Source organism: Quercus robur, chromosome 8, assembly GCF_932294415.1.
Source record: "Quercus robur chromosome 8, dhQueRobu3.1, whole genome shotgun sequence".
NCBI lineage: Eukaryota > Viridiplantae > Streptophyta > Magnoliopsida > Fagales > Fagaceae > Quercus > Quercus robur.
The window spans coordinates 23090155-23115750 of record NC_065541.1 but is presented as its reverse complement, the minus strand read 5'-3'; the positions used below and the strand labels follow the sequence as shown (position 1 = coordinate 23115750).

At 33.3% G+C, this 25596-nt stretch overlaps 1 protein-coding gene and 1 long non-coding RNA gene across 2 annotated transcripts; both read right to left on the bottom strand.

The window, feature by feature from the left end:
• Positions 1 to 3102: 3102 nt before the first annotated feature.
• On the bottom strand, positions 3103 to 4913 carry LOC126695018 (uncharacterized). The gene is made up of 2 exons (XR_007645948.1): positions 4617 to 4913; positions 3103 to 3696 (listed from the first exon to the last, which is right to left on the bottom strand). It is a non-coding gene; the product is annotated as an uncharacterized LOC126695018 (long non-coding RNA).
• A 9498-nt stretch (positions 4914 to 14411) lies between these two features.
• Positions 14412 to 18489, bottom strand: LOC126695017 (50S ribosomal protein L21, mitochondrial-like). The gene is made up of 5 exons (XM_050391613.1): positions 18060 to 18489; positions 17825 to 17905; positions 16227 to 16337; positions 15249 to 15266; positions 14412 to 14770 (listed from the first exon to the last, which is right to left on the bottom strand). Exons 1-5 carry the CDS (start codon positions 18312 to 18314, stop codon positions 14696 to 14698), a joined length of 540 nt encoding a protein of 179 aa, XP_050247570.1. The 5' UTR covers positions 18315 to 18489; the 3' UTR covers positions 14412 to 14695.
• Positions 18490 to 25596: the final 7107 nt, after the last annotated feature.

The following is a 25596-nucleotide window of genomic DNA, read 5'->3' as shown; positions in this document are numbered from 1 at the left end:
CACATATGTATTGCCTAGTATAGTAGCTAATTAATTAGCGAGTTCCCTTCAATCAAGCAGCCCTTGTGGTTAATATTTCAAGTTTAAGATTCAATTGGGGTTTTTGTACAGATTATCATGTGATCACATTTCTTGCATATAGGGAAAAAAAATTTGTCTAAGAGTTTTTGTGCTTAAGTCAAAAGGAAGTGTCCTACAACTTCTTCTTCCTAGCTAGTCCTAGTTATCTGAGCATACATATACATACATATATATATATATATATATATTTGGTCTAAATTACAACAAAAATTTACCTACTATATATACAGAAGAAGTGACCTTTTCAACTTTGATGAAGTGTCGTCCTATTATAATTTATCTCTCTACATATGTGTGCAACTATGTAACTGATGTCAATATCTATACGTGAAGTTATTCATCTGCCCATACTTTCTTCTAAATTCCACTTTATATTGGGCAGTATCTATGATAAAATTTATATATAGTTTCTATCAACACAAAAATTAATGAGGCATTATATGACTTTCCTCTTCAGTCAGGTTTTTTTGGGCAAGAAGACTCAAGTTAAAAGCTTATGCAAATTAAAGGACATGGAATTTTTTTGACTATACGGTTGCAATATTAGGCAACTGAGAGAGTAATCCTAAACTTTGACCCGGTGGGGCTCCAAATTGACAAAGGTACATTGATTTCTTCTTTCTTTTGATTTCATTGTCTCCAAAAAAAGGCCTTATTGACCCAAATTCTTGTTTTTTGAAAGGAAGTGGAAACTGAATTAGCTCCTTTATAGCACATGTCTGTGGATAATGAGAAACGAATAACAAATATTTTCACTTTAGTTACTTATTACATTATCACTATTGTTATGAATACATTGTTGCAACATCATTTGAAGTGAGATTTTTCTTTTTCTTTTTTTATTTAATTTTAAATTGCCCATATAGTACAACAAGTGCATAATAAATTTAAACATGCCTTTAAGCATTCATTTGTGAATTCAATACACTCTGTTTTATTGTATAACTAATGTTATTGTAATAAATCTTCAAATTGCATTAGTAAAACCCTAGTAATATTTGATTTAACATTATTAACTTTTGATTTGACACAATTATTATATTTATTTGTATTTTAGCTCATTATAATATTTTAATTATGACATAATCACAATTTATTTAAGAAATTCCAACAGACATTCAAGCAGTTAGGCTAGTGCTATATCAGGCGCTAGAAAAGTAAGTATATTGAAAAGTAAGTATATCATTATTCATTTGTAAGCTTATATTTTCATTAACATTATCATAATTATCCCTTTTCCATTTTTCCTTTTTGGTGGATTTGGTATTCCTAGAATTTATTATCATATTGCTGGAAGGGATGTCTTCACTTTTTTATTTGCTATTATCATATTGCTGGAATCTTGATACTTGACAAAGCACAAATTTCTCCATGTTAATCCAACTGTAAGAAAAATTTGGTTTCAATGGCATCAATTGCACTTTGTTGATTGAATAGACTTTTATATTCAAAACTTCAATAAGCATCTTCATTTCTTTTTTGTGTCCCTACTTTGCTTAGCATCACAATCGGTTTACTTGTTTTAAGGATAACTAGAGACATTAGTTAGATGTGAGGTGCTGCTGATTGAGAATGATAGGAATGATTGTATTGGAATTGAGTGGAGTAGGAGCCATTGTGATAAGGAGTTAGTGCTGTTGTTGTGTGCATCAGGTGCTGCTGTGCTATGTGTTGCTAAGGAATAATGACATTTCTAATTCAATTCCATCAAATATAGGGGAATACTTAAAGTTGTCATAGCTGTAAGTAATTCCCATTGGTGGGTGACTATTTAGAATTTTAGATACACGTAGTGCTGGAATTTAGGTTGAATTTGATTGTTGTTCAAAGCAACAGAACTGGGAACATCTACGGTATTTATTAGGTTGGGCAATTCTAACCTGAAGAAAGAAATTTATGTGGGTTCTTGTTTTAAAATTTATGTAGTAAATATTGATCAAATTAAGTGATATTGTTATAGGTTTCTCTTGGCTTGCAAAATGAACTCACCTTATTTGTAATTGGATAAGGGGAAATTCAATGTATTTCAAATTCATCCTGTTTCTTTCCACTCTTCTTATCTTTTCTCTATCCTATAATTGGATAAGGGGAACTCACCCTTTTTCTTCTTATCTTGCAAAATGAACTCACCCTGTTTGTAATTGGATTTTATTATAAAGGACTAATCTGTAAAGGGTTGGTGATTCAAAACCCATCAAAATAAGAGGAGTGATAGAATCTCAGCAATATTTATTGCTATCATATGGTATATTTTTCCCTTTGGTGGCATATTTTACATATTTTTTTCCCTTCACACAAAAACTTTGAGACATTTTAATGAGTGACTTAACGGTATTGATTTAGAAAATATTTTTAGAAACGTTCTATGGAAAAATAAAAAATATTTTTTTATTATTTAATATTTCCCAAGAAATTTGTATAAAAGCCATCTTAAAGTAATTTAACAAATGGCCTAAGAGTGGTATTAACCAGATTGTATTAATTTCTTCAAGCATATTTTTTTTTTCTTTTTAAAATGGTGTGAGGAATGATATGAGGATATCTCATTCTTCTTCCAAATCCCTTCTCCAGATATCTCCACTAACAAATCTTTGTGCCTTGTTGTATTATTTCTCATGCAGGTTCAGTTCATACGCGATTCCTTTAATAAACATTGGGCATTAGTTATGACGTGGTGGGTTCTCAACGCCAATTTTGAGTCCAAATATGGTGTGTATATTTTTTGTAACCGCCAGTTCATTTTTTTGTTTTCTATTGAGTTTGCATGAACTATAATTTGTTTTTAATCAAGTTTCAATCAATCTCATCACTAGCACAAAATCAAGATTTCAATATTTGATAACTTCATGAAAGACCATATTGACTCCTTCACTAAAGTTTTTCATACACACATATAACTTTATAATAAAATTGACAACAATCTTTCACTTTAATCACATTTGAATCAACATGAGCCACTTAGAGCATTCACATATCAAAATGTGAAAAGCTATTTTTAGCAACACTTGTTAGGAAAATGAATGTTGTATCGATGGTGCTAATTCCACAAAATGATATGTGGAATTAGTAAGATACTAATATGTTTAATATATACAGGAGAAGTTGCTAGACGGGTTTATGCAAACAGTTTTAAAACATACATATGGGTAGCAGTAGCAAAATACAAGAGGTTGTTATGTCAAAAAAACCCTACACAAATATGCGTAGCAAGGAAACACAAAGTGGACAGCATATCACTTTTTTTTACACCATTGGTATAGTGAGCAGTAGTGCAACAGTCGCGCATAGCAGGCACCATCTAGCGAACATAATCTTCACCATTCTTTTAGTCTCAACAATGGGTTGGACCGTCTCATGCACGGCCTTCAATTCCTATTGCAATACACATAGCTCTATTTGTAGTTGTTGGAAATCCTCCACATATGACAATGGCATATTCAATGGAATACACCATTCAAAAAAACCACATTGATCCCTTGGGCAACATTAGTAAACCCTGTATCGATTCTCATTTCGCTTATCCGATATCCTCACACTTGCTCTCAAGCCACACAAACAATTCACATTTCAAAACCTAATCCCGTTGTCAATATCATTATGCATGGCTTCTGACATCTGCAAAAGAAACCAAAGAGTAATGAATTCACTATGCTTTCAATGTATAATAATTTGCACAAAGCCAGTTCAGTATCACATTTAACATCAAACAATTGTAATATGTATTATATAACAGTGCTTTGTTCAAAACAAGCAACAATGTAATATGCATGTCTACTGCAAAAAAGATCATTTCTGAATCCATCACTATATGTACAAAAAGATCATTTATGAATTCAGCACTATCACCAAAAGCTTTTACAGTTGCTGATGTACAAATAAAATATTACTTTTTTTACTTCTCTTGTTCTGAATTTTCACGAAACCAACTTATTTTACCTTGCTCAGGGTGAGTCTCCACCCGAAAATAAACTCCTAAGGATTGTGGAGTAACTCCTGCAGCAGAACCTATTTACTCTAAAGCGTTGTGGGAGTAATATTGGATTAGGTGTTAATCCAAAAACATGCACACTTTATATTGTTTAGACTCCAAATAGCATCTGTTCTTACTTTCCATGATGTCTATTGCAGATAATAATGGACTGCTTTCAAAGGCCATGACTTAAAGCCACCTCAATTTAAATTGGATACTATTACTGTTTTCCTTATTCTTGAAATTACCACACACATGGTTGTATACTTGAGCAATCTACAAGGTACTTTGTCATCTTCATGTTTTACAAGAAAATCATCTATTTATCCGAATCTTCTTCTCTATTTTCGCATCCTACAACCCCAAAATTGGTATCTTTCACAAGGGTTCCTCTACCGAGGGTTGGTGGTTTCTCTCCATGGAGTGGTTTAAATCATCTGGGTATCTCACAAAACCCCTTTCACTAATAAATTGACATAGTTTTTCAATTAAAAGTATAGAGAAGGAAAACAACAATCTTGTTACAAAAACTCATTAAGAACCAAGGTCAAAGTGTTATTCAAACCTGGATTTGCAACAAGCTCATGCGTTTTCGGTGGTGAAGTGGGACCTTCTTCCCCTGGATTCAGTAGCGAGCAAACCCCTGGCTGTTGCTGGGTTGTGGACTGCTAACAGGAATGGACGAGATCCGACAGAAACTGAAACCCGGCCATGAATCGTTGTTTGTGTCGATGGAGATGAGGAATGTGAAGTAAAGGAAAACGTTGCGGATCGTCGTTTGCCTCAGTTCCTACTGATGAAGAAAAGAGAAACTTCAGTGGCACATAGGGAAAAAGAAGTGCTCAGACACTTCAAGCACTTGTCTTCTCTCTTGATATAATAAATTTAAATTTGTACCTTTGTCAGCTTTTTAAAAAATAAACACACCTATGCCAAACACACTACTTATTTTTCAAACACCAAAATATGTTATTTGAAACACAGTACCAAACACATTTTTTGCTTTATGAATGCTATAAATATGTGTTTTTCACAACACTTTTTAAACCACATTTTTCACATCATAAACAACGTTACTCAAACTCCTCTATCAAACGGGCCCTAAATATTCTAGGCCTATTGGCCTCTTAGATAGTATCCATATCTAAGATTATGGCAAAAGTTCTAACTAATAGACAGAAGTCATTGTTGGGATATTTGATTTGGACACAGAAAATGCTTTGATAGGTTTTGGAAATTAAAAAAAAAAAAAAAATTATTATTATCTTTTATTTTAAATCCTAATTAAATTTTTTCTCAAAAAAAAAAAAAAGCCTAATTAAAAGGTCATTCATTAATTTCGTTTAAAGGAAAAATAAAACCAGTATATTTAGTGCAAAATAGCTGTTGTTTTCAATATTAATGAGCCCTTATATATATGTTACTAGTATGGGATACCTTCTATATTGACAAGAATAGTCAAAAACATAAATTAGCCGTTTATGGTAATAGTTAAATTTTTATTAAAATAAATTAAAGGATGTTTTCTCATTTGCCTCTATATATAGTATACTATGAACACCTAAAAATAGGTGAGGCACTAAAACAAAAAATGAACCCATAGAGGAAAGGTGTTGTTTTTGTTTTCTCACCCTCATACGCAGCAATGAATTTCTAAAACATTTGCATGGTTTTTTTCCTCTTCTTTTGAGAAAAAAAAAAAAAAAAAATCCCCACTACACTTTATTTTGGGTTCAAGGAAATATTGTTTGAAGGTTTCTTATCCTACAAGTGTAGGATTTGTTAGAATAGACAAATAGGTGGTTGGGCTTGTTGTATCTTGGGAGTAGCATGCAAAATTGTTGAACTATTACATCGGTAAATTTTGTAGATAGCGTGTATTACTTTAAAAAAGAGACATAGTCCTGACCTCAACTCTACCACCACAAACTCATGGAATTGACGTTAATTTATTTATCATATTATGAGATGATTTTAAAGCACCAACAAGGTAATTTCTCCTAATTTTTTCTCTATTTTATGGTGAAATCTACTTTCTGTAGATAGCGTGTATTACTTAAAAAAAGAGACATAGGCCTGACCTCAACTTTACCACCACAAACTCATGGAATTGACGTTAATTTATTTATCATATTATGAGATGATTTTAAAGCACCAACAAGGTAATTTCTCCTAATTTTTTCTCTATTTTATGGTGAAATCTACTTTCTGTGAAATATAATTGTTTGAATCATAAATTTGAAAATTATGAAATTTGTTTTATTTATTAATTTATGTTCATGGTAACAACAATAAGTGGAAGGCAAGTTCTAGATTCCAATTTAACAGGAGATTAATGAATGTTTGAATTGTAGATAGAAAGATAGTATAGCTGGTTTGTTATGTAAGTTAGATTTGGAAAAGGCTTGTGATCTGTAATTTAGGATTTCTTGCTCTACATGGCGGAGAGTATGTGGAAAACCTAGATTTCATATTGTATTTCCATAAGTTTATTTTGGTTCTAGTCACAATGGAACACTATGTGGGTTTTCAGGAAGCTCAAAGAGGATTACGATAGGTTGTCGATAGGAAGATCCTCTTTCTCCATTTGTGTGTGTTATAGTTATGAGAGCTCTAAGACATTTAATACCATGTGTCGTGGATTGGTATTGCATGTACCATTTGTTCTTACATTACCCAAAAGTTCATGTGTTATGGAGTCCCTACGGTCTTCAATTTGGTTGGAATTATTTGGTCAAAGCCACAATCCGTGATTAAATTGTCGATATGTTGGGATTTATTTTTAGTAGCTCAACAAATTCTTCTTTTGAGTCTCCATGAATTTATGGATATGTTGAATTCTAGAAGCTCATAAGAGGCTGTTTGGATTGGCTATTTCTGTAACTCAATTCTCAGTTTCCATAACTCATAACTCAAAAATGGGGGACCTATAACTCAATATCTGTTTGGCAAACGATAACTCTGTTTCCATAACTCTGTTTCCATCACTCAATTATTTGATTTTTGAGTTATGAGTTATGGAAACCGAAAACACATTTTGGCTGTTTTTAATTTCTATAACTCATAACTTAATGTTATTTCCGTAAATAAACACAGAGGGACCACAACTGCAACTTTTGACCATTTTTTTTCCCCTTTCTTCTCCACTTTTCTTTCTTCTTTCAATACTGGTCTCCGTTGGCTTTCCACTTTCTTTCTTTTTCTTTTTCTTCTTCTTTCACGTTGGCTGGTTTTTTTTTTTTTTTTTTTCCTTCTTCTTTCACGTTGGCTGGGTTCTTTTTTTTTTCTTCTTTCACTGGTCTCCAACGTTGGCTGTTTTTTTTTTTTTTTTTTTTCCTTCTTCTTTCACTGGGTTCGGTTTCGGTTCTTTTACTGGGTTCAATTCTTTTTTTTTTTTTTCACTGGGTTCAATTGTTCTTTCACTGGTTTCGGTTTCTGGGTTCAGTTCTTTCTCTTTTTTTTTTTTTTTTACTGGATTTGGTGAGTTTGGGTACTGAAAAAAAAAAAAAAAAAAAAAAAAAAAAAAAAAAGAAAGCTGCAATGAGTGACAAGTATGGGGTCCACAAATAGTGCGAAAAATATTGAGTGATGGAAAGTGAGTGATGGTGCCAAACAGCCTTGGTATTTTAGAGTGATGAGTAATGAGTTATGAGTGATGAGTGATGAAAATTGAGTGACCAAAAAAATGCATCCAAACAGCCTCTAACATTTTGATTGTTTTTTTAGTTCTTGTATGCATCATGTGCACTAGGGTAAAACCCCATATTTTCTCATTCAATTTTTTATTACATATCAAACAAATAACCTGTAATAAATAAAAATGAAGCTTGAAGAAACTCAATGAGACCAATGACCTAGACTTATAAATATGACCATCCACATAACAGACCAGTATCAGAGCCCATTGCTCACCCAGTGGATGGGCCAAGAATCTAGATAGACTTGATTTATATTTCATTGCTTCAGCACATCTACTAAACTCAACCAAAAGCTTTGCTGTAAATAACACATAGCTATTCTGTATCCAAAACTATTACATGTATATATTTCCATATTATGCTAGTGGATGACTATCAGTATACTTTCATCGTCGTATCTTTGTGTTGCTAATTATTTTCTTTTATTTTTTAACACGTTATGAGCATCAAGTGCTGTCCAAATTTCAAAAGGCACAGCCGTCCTCGTTGTGTCTTTAAAAGCTAACGACTTGAATCTCAGCCCATTCTTTCCACACTTCACAAGTACTTATACTTATGAAGTGATCATCGCATCAAAGGTGCGCGGTGGTCACGCTATCTTTATTTTAACAATTTTTTTGTTTTTTTTGGAGAATTAACTTTGTATAGAAATTGATATACAAATTAATAATATGCACGTACGTTTTACGCTATGCTTCATGTAAGATCCACCTGAAAGCAATGAACCTTGGAGATACTAGAAAGAATTGAAACTAAGCATCCCAACCAAATTGAACAAAAGTAATGATTTTTATTTGTCATCATCTTCATGAAGAATTAAAAACTCAGTACCTTACAGTAAAAAGTTTCACCAACCTTATGTAATAATTTAAGGGAAAGATACAAGCACCATAAACTGTAATCCTCCCAAAAGATTGTTACGATTGGATGGACTTGAGTTTGCAAGTGATTTTAAAAGTGTTAGTGAATATAATTCTGCACTTTTTAAAATCATCTCATAATTAAAATAATGTGGGAAAAATGTAACTGATGAATATAGGTTGGAAAAAGCATTTACTACATTTCATACCTCGAATGTGCTCTTGTAGTAGCAATATCAAGAGTGTAAGTTTATAAATTATTCTAAACTAATATCTTGTCTTTTATTGGTTAAATAAAATAATGAGCTTTTGCTTAAAAACTATCAGTCACACCCAACTAGGTCCTCATTATTCCTTGAAGTAAATGGAACCTCAATAAGTAAGTCAGTATGGAGGAAATAATGGTCATGGACGAGGTAGGAACAATCAATTTAGAGGGGTCGCACTCATATTTCTTCAAAAAGAAGCAAATGGTATGGATATTTCTCATCTGGATGTTTCTAAATTCTTTGAGGATGTTAGGTTCTCAAGATAATCTAAGGAATCTTTGGGATTATGAGTACAATCCTCTCTATATTGATTGTTCCTACCACGTTCATGACCATTATTTTCTCCATATTTATTTACTGAGGTTCCATTTATTTCAAGGAATGGTGAGGACCCAATTGGGCATGATTGATGGTTTTTTGAACAAAAACTCATTATTTTGTTCAGCTACTAGAGGGCAAGATATTAGTTAAGAGTCCTAAACTTATACTCTAGATATTGCTACTACAAGAGTACATTCGAGACATGAAATGTAGTATATGTTTTTTCCAACATGTATTCATCAGTGACATTTTTCCCACATTATTTTAATTATGAGATGATTTTAAAAAGTGTAGAATTATATTCACTAACACTTTTAAAATCACTTGCAAACTCAAGTCCATCCAATCGTAACAAGCTTTTGGGAGGATTACAGTTTTTTGGTGCTTGTATCTTTCCCTTAAATTATTACATAAGGTTGGTGAAACTTTGTAAGGTACTTAGTTTTTAATTCTTCATGAGGATGATGACAAATAAAAATCATTACTTTTGTACAATTTGGTTGGGATGCTTAGTTTCAATTCTTTCTAGTATCTCCAAGGTTCATTGCCTCCAGGTAGGGGTGTGCAGCAAACTCGCCAAAACCAACTTGATCCAAGCCAACCTGTCGGGTTGGGTCGGTTTTTAAGGGTTGGTGGGTTGAGTTGGTTATGAAATTTTTTTTACAATGGGTCAGGTTGTGTTCAAGTTACATAAGATTTAGAAATCTACCTAACCAACCTAGCCCACTTATATTTAATATATATTTAAATTTTAAAAAATATATTATATAATATTGTTTTGTTATTTACTTTCTTGCCCTTCTTCCTCAATAAAACCCAAATCCTAAGTTCTAATTATATAGTTTGTGTTTATTTGGTTATAAATTTGCTATTATTTGTGGTGATGTTATTCTAATGCTCAATTAATAATAACTAGTCGTTAACTCATGCGATGCATGGATTTATCTCTTCTTTGAGTAGTTTTTGTTATAGACATGTGAGTTCAAGCTAATAGAGCATGTTCTCCATGTCCATAAATCTGCCAATAAGAAACATTACATACAAATCTCTACACTGAAATAGACATTGAACATGTAATATCATTTTAGCTAATATGAAGTTGGCGGATGAAAGTTGTGTGAGATGTTTATAGATTGAAAGAAAAGAATAAGAAAGTTGATAGTAAATTTTGAATAAAATAGAACTTCTCTGTTTGTGGTCTACTCTCATAAAAAAAAAAAAAAAAAAATGAGAAAGTTGATATTATATTTTAAGTTTCTCCAACAAACTTATCATTAGCCCACAGAGTAGAGAGCACATAATTATATTCCTGACCAAATGCTTGCACAAACTCCAACTATAAATCTTACAAACCTCAAAGTTTATGAATATATTCTAACATAAAAATTGATAAGTAAAAATTTTAGTTTAAAAGATTTTTTGTTTTAAATTCAATACTTACAACGGAGGAAGGAGGATGTTCTGACATAAAAGCAAACAAAAACCTACCCTTTAAACTATAGAAACTTATTACCACAAAAAGGAATCATAAACATGCACATATTTTTGAAATCAAACTAAAGAATTAAAAAAACATAGAATTAGACAAACTCATATATATTAAAAAAATAAAAAACACATACTGAATCTCTTACCTGCTAGGTTGTGTTCCTCGGAAACCTGCAAAATCAAAAGGAAAACAAAAACAAAAAAACATGAAGAACCATCAAACAAATGAAAAGAGGAGTTATTAATAACATATTTCATAATTTAAATCAAAATTCAAATCTACGGAGATGCGTAATAAAAAAAAATCATAACCAAATACTTTCACAAAACTGAGCCAACAATACTACTATAACAATACTATAACAAAACTGGCTTTGCACGTGATACAACTATAATAGAATTCTCTCTCTTATTATTATTATTTTTTTAAATGACGGATTAGAAGAGTGTTGGTTTGTATTGTAGAATTCTAATTATAACAAACAATATCAATAATTTTTTTTTATGCCCCCTCCAAACAAAATATTAGCTAATGTAGATACAAATTTGGGCAGATGACCTATCAAAAAAATAGGTAGACAAATTGTTATGTTTATGGATTGAAACAGGTATAGCAAAGTTTTTTTTTTTTTTTTTTTTTACTATGCAGTGGCCTAATAATTAGAATTATACTATGTTTAAACTACCTCCAAAGTGTCCTTGGAGTGAGGACATCACCATGACCAAAACTCTATATAGTGGGGGAAAGAAAATAAAAAGAACTAAAAAAAAATAGTGATGATGTGGAAATTTGTGGGAGTTTCAGAGACTTCGATTATATATATATATATATAGATAATAACAACAACAATGTGCAATTAAAAAAAATTGTCCAACTCAATCCATGTGGGTTGGTTTAGGTTGGGTTGGACCCTTGTAATAGGTTGGGTTGGATTGGATTTTTTTTTAACTCACCATGGAGGGTTGAGTTGAAAAAAAGTCTTTAACCCGACCCATGCACATAGCAAGGATTTATTGAAGTAATTCTTAACCAAAATGGCAAGAGCAACAAATTCTACTTTTAAAAGGTTTGACCTTGAAAGAGTTTCAATTTATGGCGTCCGCTCCTAATGATAACTGTAGGGTCACGTTTCGGGGCCCAAGCCCAACAGGTATTGGGTTCTGGCCCAAGGAGCCCTAGACAATGAATTTGTAGAGAGCGGGTTATAGAACTAGGCCCTAACGAAGTGAGTGTTAGTTAACTTTGGGCCATACAACAATCGAAAATAAGAAGATCTCCTTCATGTCCATTGGATATTCGGTCCGAGGAGACGTATGGGGTGTACCTCTGTCCCTGATCAAAGGCTATGGTCTTTCTCTCCTTCTTCTGTTCTAAGTTCCTCCTTTTTTTCTGGTCCCCTTCTTCATGGGGATTCCATTCTCTTATATAGCCCCCTTGAAGTCATCAGAATCTTACACTTGTTGATCATCTGGACCTTCACTTGAGTGCCTGTCCCATCGGACATCTCCCCCATCTTTCTGTGAGTTGTAGTAGCCAAGGTAACACTGTTCGCCAGTCCTCTCCACATTAATGCGGCCAGAAAAGTAGCCGTCATGCATTTAATGTGGCAGCTGTAGTCTCTCCCTTGACATCCTATACTCTCTTTCCTCTCACAGGCTTGTGGAACTCATCCCTGCTACTAATACTCGTTGGAGTGATTCTTTATTACTGGTAGGGTGCATGTTTGAGCCATACTTGGTACGTTCGAGGAGACATTTCTCCTCAGACCGCCTTTTAAACAAGTTTGGGCCCATAAGAATTGGGCTGGGAGCCCTTTTGGCGCCCACACCTTCTCCTCGAACGTGGTCAAATTCCATATGGGGCCCAAGGCCCATTGTTTGATCTGGGGACTTTACCCCTACAATAACTATTTATCATCAGACCAAGACAACAAATGGTTTTTGGTGTAGGTGAGAATTGAATCTCAAATATTTTATTTAACCATCAAAGACTTTACCTGCTGAGCTAATTGGAACCCACAACATTAATAATTACATAAACATTTATATTATGTCAAGTTTAGTTAATTAGTGCAATATTTAATTTTTTTGAGGAACATTACAATATTCAATCTAAATAATTTAAATGCAAACTTACTATAAGAATTTTTTTTTTTTTTTTTTTTTTTGAGAGAGAGAGAGAACTATAAGAATAAAATTATCTTCATGAAGCATAGCGTAAAACATATGCGCATATTATCTTATATCAATTTGTATACAAAGTTAATATACACATGTCATGTAAATTTTGATATGCTTAAAGTAAAGATAACATGTGTAATTGAATTACTTTTCGCTTGAAGTGTAGTTGAATTACATTAAATGAACACTAATATTAGGCATATGAATCAATGTGATAACAAACACATTAGATAAGAAGATTTATCAATCTTTAGGGTAAAACTTACGGTGGGTTGGAGAATCACCGAAATAATCTTTGGCTTTTAAAGACACAATGAGGGCAGCTGCCTTTTGGAATTTGGGCAGTGCCTCATGTTGATAATGTGTTATAAAATTAAAGGAAATAATTAGCAACACAAAGATATGAAGATGAAAGGTCTACAAGATATCACTATGGTTGACATAATTTGATTCAATTCCTTTGCCTTTTTCTTTTACAGGCAAGCGCGCAACCAATGCCCTTTCATATCACACCTATATGACATTTTTCTTCTTGGCCTCTTGAAGCTTTATTGAACTACTACCACGTTCTTGTTGTACTCACTGTGTTATTTCGCCTAACATATAATAAAATTATGCTATTTTGCCTAATATAATTTCGCCATGTTTTTATTTCACTTAATGCAATTTTGCATGTTTTTATTTTTGTTTAATGTAATGAATTGTTACTTATATTTTGCATATATATTAAGGCAAGTGTCTTATTGATAAATTTAATTATTAGATAATTGGTGAAGATTTTTATCTAGTCAGCAGTGCAACAATGCACACAATCCTTAAAGATGAGAAAGATTTTCTACAATTAACATTAACCAAAGCTAAAGTACCATATCAGGCTCATTTAACCTAATTGAAGGTTCCAGAAGATAAAATATTATATTGCCAAAAGACACTAAACTTTTTATTGATGATGCCTTATACTCTTCTAAATCTATAAGGAATTTACTCAACTCTAAGGATATGCGTTACAATGGTTATCATGCTAACCAATAAAATATAAATAGTGTTTTCTTATTCAAGGAAAATTAAAATCAATGCAAACAAGTATTTGAATTCAATTAAGAAATCTGACATATTACACCTAAAATACTATACGTTTATACCTAAGTTTTACCACCAAAAAAAAAAAAAAACCCTACTCAATTAAAAGATCATCACTTGCTTTACTAGATATTTAACCTTATTTTAACTGCCCAAATGGTGAGGCTATTTTGAATACTAACCAACCAGAGTAACCCAAAGTTTCTGGTTTCGCATATGGTGGCTTCCCTACTTTGAGCTAACCAGAGTCTTTCAAGAGTTTTTGTGAAGAGCATAAAGCTACCAAGGAAAATGTGTAATGCATGTTGCTGCAAAGTTTTTGTACATGATCAAAATGAACATAAAGCTAAAAGGTGAGAGAATCTAGGGCAAATTAAAATAATAAAAAAATAAAAAAACATTACACGACCAAATAAACCCGAAAATATAATACTACAAGTGGTAAAGAACAGAAAGAGTTGGCTAGAAGAACTCTAGTAACATGTGAAGTTATGTGATATAGTAATTTCTTAATTATCACTTAAAGCCATTAATAGGAGGAAACCAAACACAAAGTTGTTTCTATTCTCTAACTAGTAGGCAGGGAATGAGACATAATTTACATGAAATATAAATCTGGAATACATTAGGATAACCAGAGGTGTAAGCAAGGCTGCAATATTCAAGATTAAAAGCATTTGCCTTTGTCTTCTGAGTTCTGCCCCGACACATGCCCTAACTTCCACCATGAATTGTTTAAAAGTTCCCTCAAAACTTGAGGTTTTTTTTTCTGCCTTCGTCATCTAAGAAGCCAAAATCAACAACTCTCAACTTAGTGAAATCCTGAAAGTAAATCAGTGTGGAAGACATTAGACTAATTTGACTCCACCATAAACTCAAAACATATGAGTCGATACATGTGTATTAAAGATGTGAGCTCCACTTAAATGTACAAACAGAAACTTGTACAAAATTGTGGTGGCCAGAAATGATTCTTAGATTTAACAATTATGTGTCTAAAACTATACCACTCTTCCTCTTTATAATCTTCCAACTCAACCAAACTTCACTAATCTTTATTTTCTATATTTCTGAAGTTTTAATGTAATTGGATATCCATACCAGAATTAATTCATCTATGTTAATAATCCCCATCCAGCATCAATGTGACAACTATTTGTCCACATGCTATCAATGTGTTTGAACTAAAATAGATATATTTTGAAATTCTATACAAAGGGTCTAGGCAACTTAGCCTGGTTGTGACTGCTGGTTTGGGCGTAAAATACATCATTCCACTTTCTATTATTAATGTAATCACCTTTCCGAACTCTTGAACCTGTAGAGGAAAAAAAATAGATTCAATAATTAAACATACTATAAATGGGGGAACTATATCTCTCGTAAATAAACATGCTCATGCGATGCACAAATTAATAGAAAATCATGTGAAAATTGAAGATACACTTCAATAATATAATTGAATTTAAACAATAAAAAAAAATAGTAAAAATAAACAAACTAAAAATACTATTAACTCACATGCCAAAAGAACATAGTTTAAGACCAAATTTTTATTAAAATCCAAAATTTATAATCGATTATTAAAATAATGAAAGTCCTTTCAAATTTTAAAAACTTTTGGTAATCTAACTTTTGTCATTATAGTTTTTTAAAAACTATGTTAACAATTCTTACGTACTTATACTTATAGTGTATCACATAGCAAAAGCATGTCATACGCTGTGTAATACATATGTTGAATTACATAGTTCAAGCATGTCATGTAAGGCTTAACTTTTATTATTAAAACAAAAAAAGCATGGCATATTATTAATAAAATAAATAACGAAAATATTTTAAACTTTGGGAAATCGAATTTTAATCTAAGTAGTATTTTTAATCTTCAGGCATCTTTGGTAATAGTGAATTAGTGATTTAGTTAGAGAAAACTATGCTAATAATTTATTATACTTATAATGTGCCAAATGGCAAAAGGAGAAAAAAAAAAAAAAAAGGAAAAATTTCTTGTAGCACTTAACTCCTATTTTTAATAAACACACACCCAAAAGATTGAAAAACCTCACCCTACATCCCTTATGGTGGGAGGAGATGCATTGATGCAACTTTGTCCAAGGAACATTAGCAAAACAAATCAATGATAGGTAACTTCAACTGATCTTACTCAAAGTGTATTAGACTGGCAGGTTTCTATAAGATAAGCATCTGAAAAATGGTTCTTATTAAGCAACCACTGCAAGAGAAGTGGCGTATTAGGAAGAATAGATATTTTTCTTACATGAGCCTCAACTACTGCCTTAACATATGCGTTCTGCAGCAAGCGTTTGAGTGGGTGACGCAAGAAAAGCTTCCTTTTTAGTGAAACTAAGCCAACCTTGGTGAATTCCACCTGCAGGTAATGAAAAATGTCACAGCAAACAATAACCAAAAAAAAATTTACAGCTGTTAATTTAATTGCGTGTATAAAACGCACACAGAATACTTTTTAATATTACATATCCTACCAACCAGATGGTAATACGAATAAGAGAAGAAAGGCTTGCTGAGAACAAATTTAATAAATAATAATAATAAAAAAAGACAAAAGGGCAAATTAAAACTCTTATGATCATATCAAGTGATAAACCCATGCTGGTACTTTCTAATCATTATTTGGGCCACTGGATCTACGATAGTGCTAATTTCCAAGACCATATTAAAGCTACATTGTTTCAGATGATATTCTTTGGAAGATAGTCTGTGGCATTAGCATTCCAAAGCATATCCATGTTACTTTGGAACACCCCCCCCCCCCCCCCCCCACCAAAAAAAAAAAAAAAAAAAAGCATTTTTACTCTGCACCTCAACATAAAGAGAGCCCCACTCCAATCTACACACTAGACTCCCACAAACCACAAATCACAAGGCTAAGCTGCTAACAATCAAATACAAACAAGAAGAAAGGAATCTTTACGCATCAAACACTACAAAGCCTCAGACAGTCAGACTCTGAAATCTGACAATAGGATTCCCCAGTTGCAGCATAATTGCCTATTCGTTGATGTATCCTTGAAGCTCACTCTTGCTGTAGCTTGGGTCCTTACTTCCCAGCAAATGTAATTTATTATACTATCTTCATTCAGAATTTGGCCCCCAAATATCCTAGCATTTTGACATAATATTTTGTAAACTGATCCCCAGGCCTACTTGCATACTGTTCCTCTGATAGTTTCCCAGGTCTCTGCAGTAGAATATAGCCCCATTCTACTTATAAATATTGATTCAAAGGCTTGACGCCCAATCCACTCATACACAGGACCTGCTTGCGCAAACGTGCAGCATCATGTGTTGGAGGGGGAGTTCTGTGATGCGATTTACTTCCTGTGAATTTTAATTTTCTGTCTCCATTATTAAAAGGTTTTCCAACAAAATGATTACATAGTTCACTTTACTAGCATATATTATTTACTTCTACTCAATAATCTCCATTTTTTTCCCCAAACATTTCCTTCTCCTCTTACTAAACTACTCGACTGCATATCAAATTGTGCTTGACCATGACTTGTCTCTTCTAAAATACTTTTTAAAATCCATTTGCCCCATTCAACCAAGTTTCCACGATAACTAGTTGTTACATATAAGAAATCAAGTACCCAATGTACTGTAGTTCAAATGACGCTTCTTCCTTCCCCCATAAGAATAGGATGAAGGGTGAGATCATAGGATCAAAACCCATGAGCCATTTGTAACTTACTAATTAAAAAAATTAAAATATATATATATATATATATATATATATGGGTATGAAAAAAAAGAAAAGAAAAGAAAAGCAAGACCAAAATAACTCCACATTGCAAAAACAAAGAAACACACAGGAAAAGTCATTGATCCTCGTACCTTGTCTTTGACATCAACATATTTAAGTCTTTCCGTGAATATAAAATCCCCTACGCTAGCTTCATGACCCTGATTCCCAATCTGGCACCATCATTCAAAAACACACCTTTAAACCAAAAGACTCAATTTTAATTTTTTTTTTTTTTTTTAAAAAAAAAATTACCAACCCATTACATGGGAAAAAAAATACAGTTGTAAGGGCCTGAAATTGGAATAGAATAAAAAGAAAACATACATAGAAAAAAACAGAAGGCTTGAAAGGCTGACGGGTGTCATGAGAAGTGGCATCTACTTTGTAATTCATGCGAAACATTTCCTTTTGCTCCTCATTCTGTCTCCGTTTCTGATCCTCCTCAGAATTGGTGGGTGAAAGAAGAGAGCATAGGGAGCGAGAGGGAGTTTGGGTTTGGGTCTGAAGGCAGGAGAGTAGGGACGCGCCATGGTGAGTAAGGGCAGTTTGCCAGTGTTTCAATCTGATGGTGATGGCCATTGTATTGTATTACTACTGTGTCTGTGTCTGTGTCTGTGTCTGTGTATCAATTGCTGCTTTGGGGTTTTTCGTACACACTGTAGTGTAGAGGAGAAGGGTTTTACGGGCTTTTAGCAAAAGGGTTTTTCTTCTTTCCTTTTTTCAGTCCGCGAAAGGCCACCTTATTAACCAAGGTGGCAAGGTCCATCTACCCTAAACACTTCAGTCAACCAAGATTTGACCATTTGATCCAGATAAATTTGTGTTCACATCAAAGATGATTGAATTCCCTTAAAAATAACTACTCACAGCCACAGGCCCAAAGTCGGACTTAAGTCCAACAATATATTGCAAAATTAGTGAAAAAGTGTATTATTTTTGAGAAAAAAAAAAAAGTCCCAAAACTTGATTATGAGTAATCACAATTAAAATAACAATTAAATGATCATTAGGATGTGGGAACTCTCTGATTGAGATAACAAACTTTCGGCACATGGCAAGTGCCGATTGGCCCAAACCTTCGGCCCGGCCCGAGAACCCCTTGATTGAGATAAAGCCTATCTTTTCCGGATTTTTAGAGATAAGGACACATTCCAATTCGTATTTGATCTCTTTTAGCTTAGTTTTTTAAGCATGTCAATCTATATAAATAGAGGAAAAATATAACAATGAGAGGCAATTCTCTTCTGACTTTTCAATTTCCCTTACGTTGAAGACGTTCTAGAGGCTTTTACTTTGGGAACTTCCTTTTGTAAATTGTTAGGGTACTTTTTTTTACACCTAATTTTATTTAAGTACCACCTATTTATTTTCAAATACCACTAACAAGTTATTGGACTTTTCCAAATATTTTTTGCCCTATTATTATGTTAACCACAAATATTTCATATCTTATTGTCATGATATAAACTATCACAAAAGCCCAAAAAACTCATATTTTATCCAATTTTATTATCATTATTTAGGTAAGCCCAAAACCGGCTCTTTCAATTTCCCTTACGTTAAAGACGTTTTGGAGGCCTTTGTTTTAGGAACTTCTTTTTGTAAGTTGCTGGGGTACTCTTTTTTTTCACCTAATTTTATTTAAATACCACCTATTTATTTTCAAATACCACTAACAAGTTATTGGGCTTTCCCAAATATTTTTTGCCCTATTATTATGTTAATCACAAATATTTCATATCTTATTGTCATGATATAAACTATCACAAAAGCCCAAAAAACTCATAGTTTATGCAATTTTATTATCATTATTTAGGTAAGCCTAAAACCGGCTCTACGAGCTTAAAGCACACATCCCATTCTTTTTAAAGCCAAAGAATACTTATGCTTGACAGTATCTGAAAAGCCCATGATTTAAGTCCATGGCAAGAAAATTTTATCAATGGAATTCAAATTTATAATCAAAGTCCATGATTTAAATCCATGGAAATTTTACCAATGGAATTCAAATTCATAATCAAAGCCCATGATTTAAACCCATGGCAATTTATTTATCAAAAACCCAATCCACATTGGCAACATCATCAAAAGCCCAATTCTTGTTGACAATATCAAAAACCCAATTCTCGCTAGCAATATCAAAAGCCTAATTTTCATTGGCAACATCAAAAGCCCAAACTAACTACTTGACACCATTTTATCAAAAGCTCATGGTTATTAATACTTGGCAAAATACTATATTATAAGTATTTCACTTAAAAAGTCCAATGACTAGCAATGTTTTAATTTCTTAAACATTACTATGATATTACTAGCCCATGGAATCCATGGCAATTACCTATTCTCCAAACCCATGGTAATCATCGTATAAAAGTCCATAGAAAGTTATGATTATTTATCTTAGACCCATGACATTTATTTATTTCATATCAAATTATAAACTCATGTTATTATTTATCTTATATCACAATATTTATAATATTTATTTTCAAAACTCATAATAATTATTCACCTTATTATGATTATCTATAGAAAACCCCATGAGGATATCACATTATTCCATTAGTGGTTGTTACCATATTTTATTTGAAACTCATGGATATTGCCTCTATTTAAAACCCATGGTAAATATTATTCTCAAAAAAATATTGAAGGTCATTATTTAAAAAGCCCCAAAGAAAATATTATTTACAAAATAATCCATAGCAAAAATTATGAGAAACTATACAAGTTGTTATTTAAAACTCATGGATTCATTTTATTTCTACTAACAACTAAAGCCCATGTGGAATAAAAATCTATGGCAATATATGGTAGCTTTGTCCATTTTGTAGGGCTCATAATGAAAAAGCAAAAGAATAGGCCCAAGTAGAGAGAACCACAAAGCCAGAAGCCCACCAAAATACTCAGCTCTCATGGCCAAGTCCAACATGAAATCTCATCCAAAATAGCCCATGTGTGCAAACTGGCCCCGCTGGAGAACTCCATTCAGTTTTGCCTTCCGTTGGAGGTCACCTCAAGAAGCAACCAAGCTCCCAAACCAAATTAGGAGCTGGCCACCTGTCCCACTGCCAACTCTGACGTGAACGAAACCAGAAGCTAACACCTAAAGGCTAATGGGTAATAAATACCCTTCTTTCCTAAGTTTTGGTCACAACTCAAGGAAGCCACAACCAAGACCTCCAAGCTCATGAAATCCTCAACCAAATAGTTTATTTTATTACTAAAAATGTATGTAATTGGTACATAAACCAAGCCCATGAATCCTAAAGGGGAAAATTTGGGAACATGTGGTTTGGAGGGCATAAAGAGATCTCCAACGGAACCCTTTGAAGTGGACTTAAACTTTGACACCTGGCTTGGGATGTTGAATCTTACTTCCTAGGGTCCAAATCTCAGTTGCAACACTAGGATTCCTTCTTAATACTTGCCTTAATCCCATTGGTTGAACACAATCTCAGAATTCTTAGCTTTTAATGCAAGATTATGCTAATTTTTACCCATGTGTGACATTGCCCAAAGAAACAAAATAGCCCCAAAAGCAAATCTCCCATTTTAGGCCAAATCCTAGGATAATTATATCAGGTATTCTGCCCCTGAATCAATCCTATGTTTTGGACTTTTGCTAATCAATCTCTTAAGCTTCAATATAAAAGGGAACTACCATCAACTCATGGAGCACAACTAATCTTATCATAAAATTCCTCACCCATTATGTTATTTTCAGCCCATAAGTCAGTCCCTTAGTTCAGAAACTAGCCTTTAGTCCATAAATGCTCATATACACTTATCCATAAACATCATATTCCATCTCCTTAGAAAATCCCAACACCTTAAAATAGACACACTAACCCCCTCTGAAATTTCTGATTTTCTTGCCACTTTGTTTGTGGTTTAGCTCTCTCCAAACTCATAAATCATTCCCCTTAGCCCACACTCACTTAGCCTTAGACATTCCCTTTCTTTTTCTACATATTCACAGCCCCTAAATGCTTCCAAATCAGTCACAAACAACCCTTTACCCATTAAAGTTTTAGCCTTAGTATTAACTCCATCACACCACCATAAGCTTACATACCCACTCACTTAAAACAGCATGTACTACCCTATTCATGCCCCACATATATATACCCTAAGAATCTTAGTTCAACATCTGCTGCACTGAGCTGGAATCTCTCTCTCCCTTCATTCCATCCTATTTTTTCCTCTTTTACTTGTAATTATGAAGCCTCTAATCCTTGTTTATTGTTATTATGACGAAAGCCATAATGTTTTAGATAATAAGGAAGTTTTCCCTTATGTTGAAATAATAATAATAATACTAAGGAAAACATATAATTTTTACCATGTAAACACACTTGTTAATCTGTCAGCATCTACCGCTAGAGGTTTGTCATATTTACCGTTGGACCATTTTTCCTCTTATGTACTTGTTATAATGGGCCCACTTTTATATTAACCAACTAAGGAGGAAATGCATAATTTTTACTATGCAACTACATTTATTGATTTTCCAAACATCTACCATTGGACGTTTCTCTTGCTTACCGTTAGATTATTATTTAAGCCCTTGTTGTGGTGGGTCATCCTTTGTGCTAGCTTATCTAGATATTTTGGGCTTTATTATAATCTTTGTTGGATGCAACCTAGACCTTGAGCAAAATGGGTCTTTCACACTTCATTGATAGCCTTTGGGCCATGTTCCAAGCCTAAAATCGAGTCTCGGTTTTGACTCCCCTAACATCATGTAGGCAACGAAAAACGTCCCAACATAAGTAAAGTATTTTAGACTTCAAAGAGGTGAACAAACTTCTTTGATTTCTAAAATAGTCTTTCATTAGATGAGCACGCTCATGTACGAGGTATTCTATTTTTTCTTTCTTTTCTTCTTCCACTAATTAGTATGTTTTTGTTTGATGCATGAATATGTTTAGTATGTTTTATTATGTCTTGTTCTTAATATATAATTGTTATGCTTAGATACTTTAAATGATTGTTTATTTCAATTCTTTCTTTTTGACTTCAAAATCTGCAGTGACTAACAAAATTCTTTTATGAAGATTCAAAACTAATCTGTATTTTTATTAAATACAGATATATAAACCCAAAACTGATCTGTATTTTCATTAAATACAGATCTATTTTTTTTTGAAAAGTTTTCTTTGTTATAAAATTGCAGATTTCGATCCTCTTTCAAAAGTCTTTTTTTTTTTTTCCCAACAACAGATCTAATTTTTACAAATAAAATCTCACTTTTTTTAACTTTACGCAAAACATATCTGATTCTTTTCGAAATCTTTTTTTTTTTCTTTACAAACAACACATCTGATTTTTCTTGATAAAATCATTTTTTTTTTTAACTTTACACAAAAACAGATCTGATTCTTTTTAACAATTTTTTTTTTTCTTTTACTAAAAATAGGTCTAATTTTCTTTTTTTTTTTAACAAACCAAGTCTTATTATTTTAATTCAAAAAACATATCTAATTTTTTTAAGAAGAGGACACATCCATAAGGAAAATTTATTTAAGTTAATTTTTGTTAAGTGTTTGTCATGTGCATTATAATAGATCATTTAGCATCATTCAAAAAAGGGTATATTGGTCATTAGAGTCTTGAAGACCAGACTTTGTCTGGACAGAATGGATGCCTAACATCTTCCCATTCCGTAACCTAGCCCTTGAGTTTAAGATTTTTGGATACGTAGATTAGTGTTTTGTTTTTTATTTTGGTAGATTGTAACTAGGACCAAAGTTTAATATTCTTTTGCATAGATTGTAACTAGGACCCAAAGCCTTATAAGGTTAATTTACCAAAATTGTATTGTTCTTTATTCAATCACTGACATTCGAAGTATTTTGAACATGTAATTTGTATTTATTTTTTCTTATTTTTTTGTATAAAAAATAAGCGGTGACTCCACACCACTATCCAAAAGAGACGTGCCCTTACAAGCACACAAATCTCTTTTTTGAGAGGCCCTAAATTTTCCATGGTCTCTTGCAAAATGGCTAAAGAACAGTGAGGAAATAAAGAAAAAGCATGTATGTAAGTCAGGGATCCTCAGAAAATAAAGTGATATGTCATTATCTTAAATCTTAGTACATTGGGTCCTATTCCTTGTTGGGATATGTCACAAAGTTCAAATAAGTTCAAAAATCATAGACTTGGATAGCTCTTTTAGGCTTCCAAGACTTGTGAGGTTTAAATCCCCTTAAATTCAAGTGTATCCTCTAGCACTTATCTCAAGATTCCTCTCAGTATTTCCCTATTTCCTCTATTTTCTGAGGTTTAAATGAGTCTTTTAAAATGCTCTTTTTGCTCTAATGAAGTGTTGCTATATGCCCTTTGCTGATGGCTTGATCCCTTTTTATAGTACATTCCTAAGATTTTTGATGTGCCATTAATTCCCTCCATCTGCTACCTTAGGTACCAGAATCAATGTTGTGCCAGCCAACATTGATGGCGGGTCCTTTCCTTATTTTCTAATTACCTTCTCCTTTTGAGATTTCCCCCTCAAAAGTCCACAACTAACCTTCCTATTTTGGGTGGTCTTGAGGGCTGACTTTTAATCCCTTTTTTCAAGGTTTCTAGAGAGACCTTTTCAGACTCCTCCACTTGGTTGCTGCTCCCTTTGTCCTTTTCTCTAAATGGGTAGATTCTCCTCTGTCAAGTTGAAAGATCCTTAGCCACCTTCCTTTATGGTTCACCTTCCTGCATTTCCAGAGGTACCAAGTTTCTTTTTTATCAAGTGCTGATTCCTAAGTCATCAGCTTTTTTCTGAGTCATGGGCGGCTGATGGGACATGCCTATCTTCGTTCTTTGTGTCCATAAGCATGCTTCCTTGAGCTGTCCAAATCCTAGCTAATCCTTTTCCTACACTTCCCAAGAATCCCCCCTAGTTCTGGCAGTCCCAAGATATCTTGATCCAATCCCTTTTTGGGCTCCCTAGGAGATCTCCTCACAAAGGTTGGGCTGAGCTTCCCTTTTTCCTTTTTCTTCCTTTTCTAAGGCCCAAAACTTGCCCATTCATAGGTTTGGGCTTCCTCTTACTCATTTTAAGTGGGCCTTGGTTAGTGGATTGGGCCTTCCCTTTCTTTGAGAGCCCATTTAGTTTTAGATTTCACCACTTGTGATATTTTGTTCCTCAATAGGTTCAAAATTGCAATAAGGAACCAAGCCTTTAAAAGTAAGAGAGGCCCAGCCCATGAAGAAAAAAAGCTTAACCCTCAAAAAATAAAAAAGGGAGGAGCTTGGCCCACGGAGAGAAAAGAATAAAGTATTGGGCTTTAGGAAGAAAAAAGAGGCACAAAGGGAAACATGGGTCATGGGCTTAAGTAAAAGGTGGTACCTAAGGAAGCCTAACAAGGAGGTAAGAAGGAGCTAAGCCAGGTTGCATAGGATCCCCCAGAGTCAGAAGGGGAACCTCGGGAAATTTTGGGGAAAAAAACCAGCTAGGATTTGGATAGCTCAAGGTGGCATGCCCATGGACACAAGAAACGAAGGAGGTCATGTCCCATTAGCTGCCCATAATTTAGAAGAAAGCTTTGGGTACAGATGGTGGCTTAGAAGTCAGCATCTAATAAAGGAGCCTAATTCCTCGGGTAAAGTAGGAAAGGAGAATTAAGAAGGAAGGTAGTTGGGAGCCTTTTTGCATTTCATCATTAGCAATGAGGAATCTGCCCATTTAAAGGAAATTGACAAAGTGTGAAGCAACCAATACTTTGAGATGTCTTTTTAAAGATCTTGGGAAAAGGATGAGAAGCCTTGATTTGGGAAAAGTATCTAGGATTACTCAAACAAGATCTCTTATAAGAGGAATGTCAGCTTGAGACTTTTGGGTTGCTAAACCTTAAAAGGG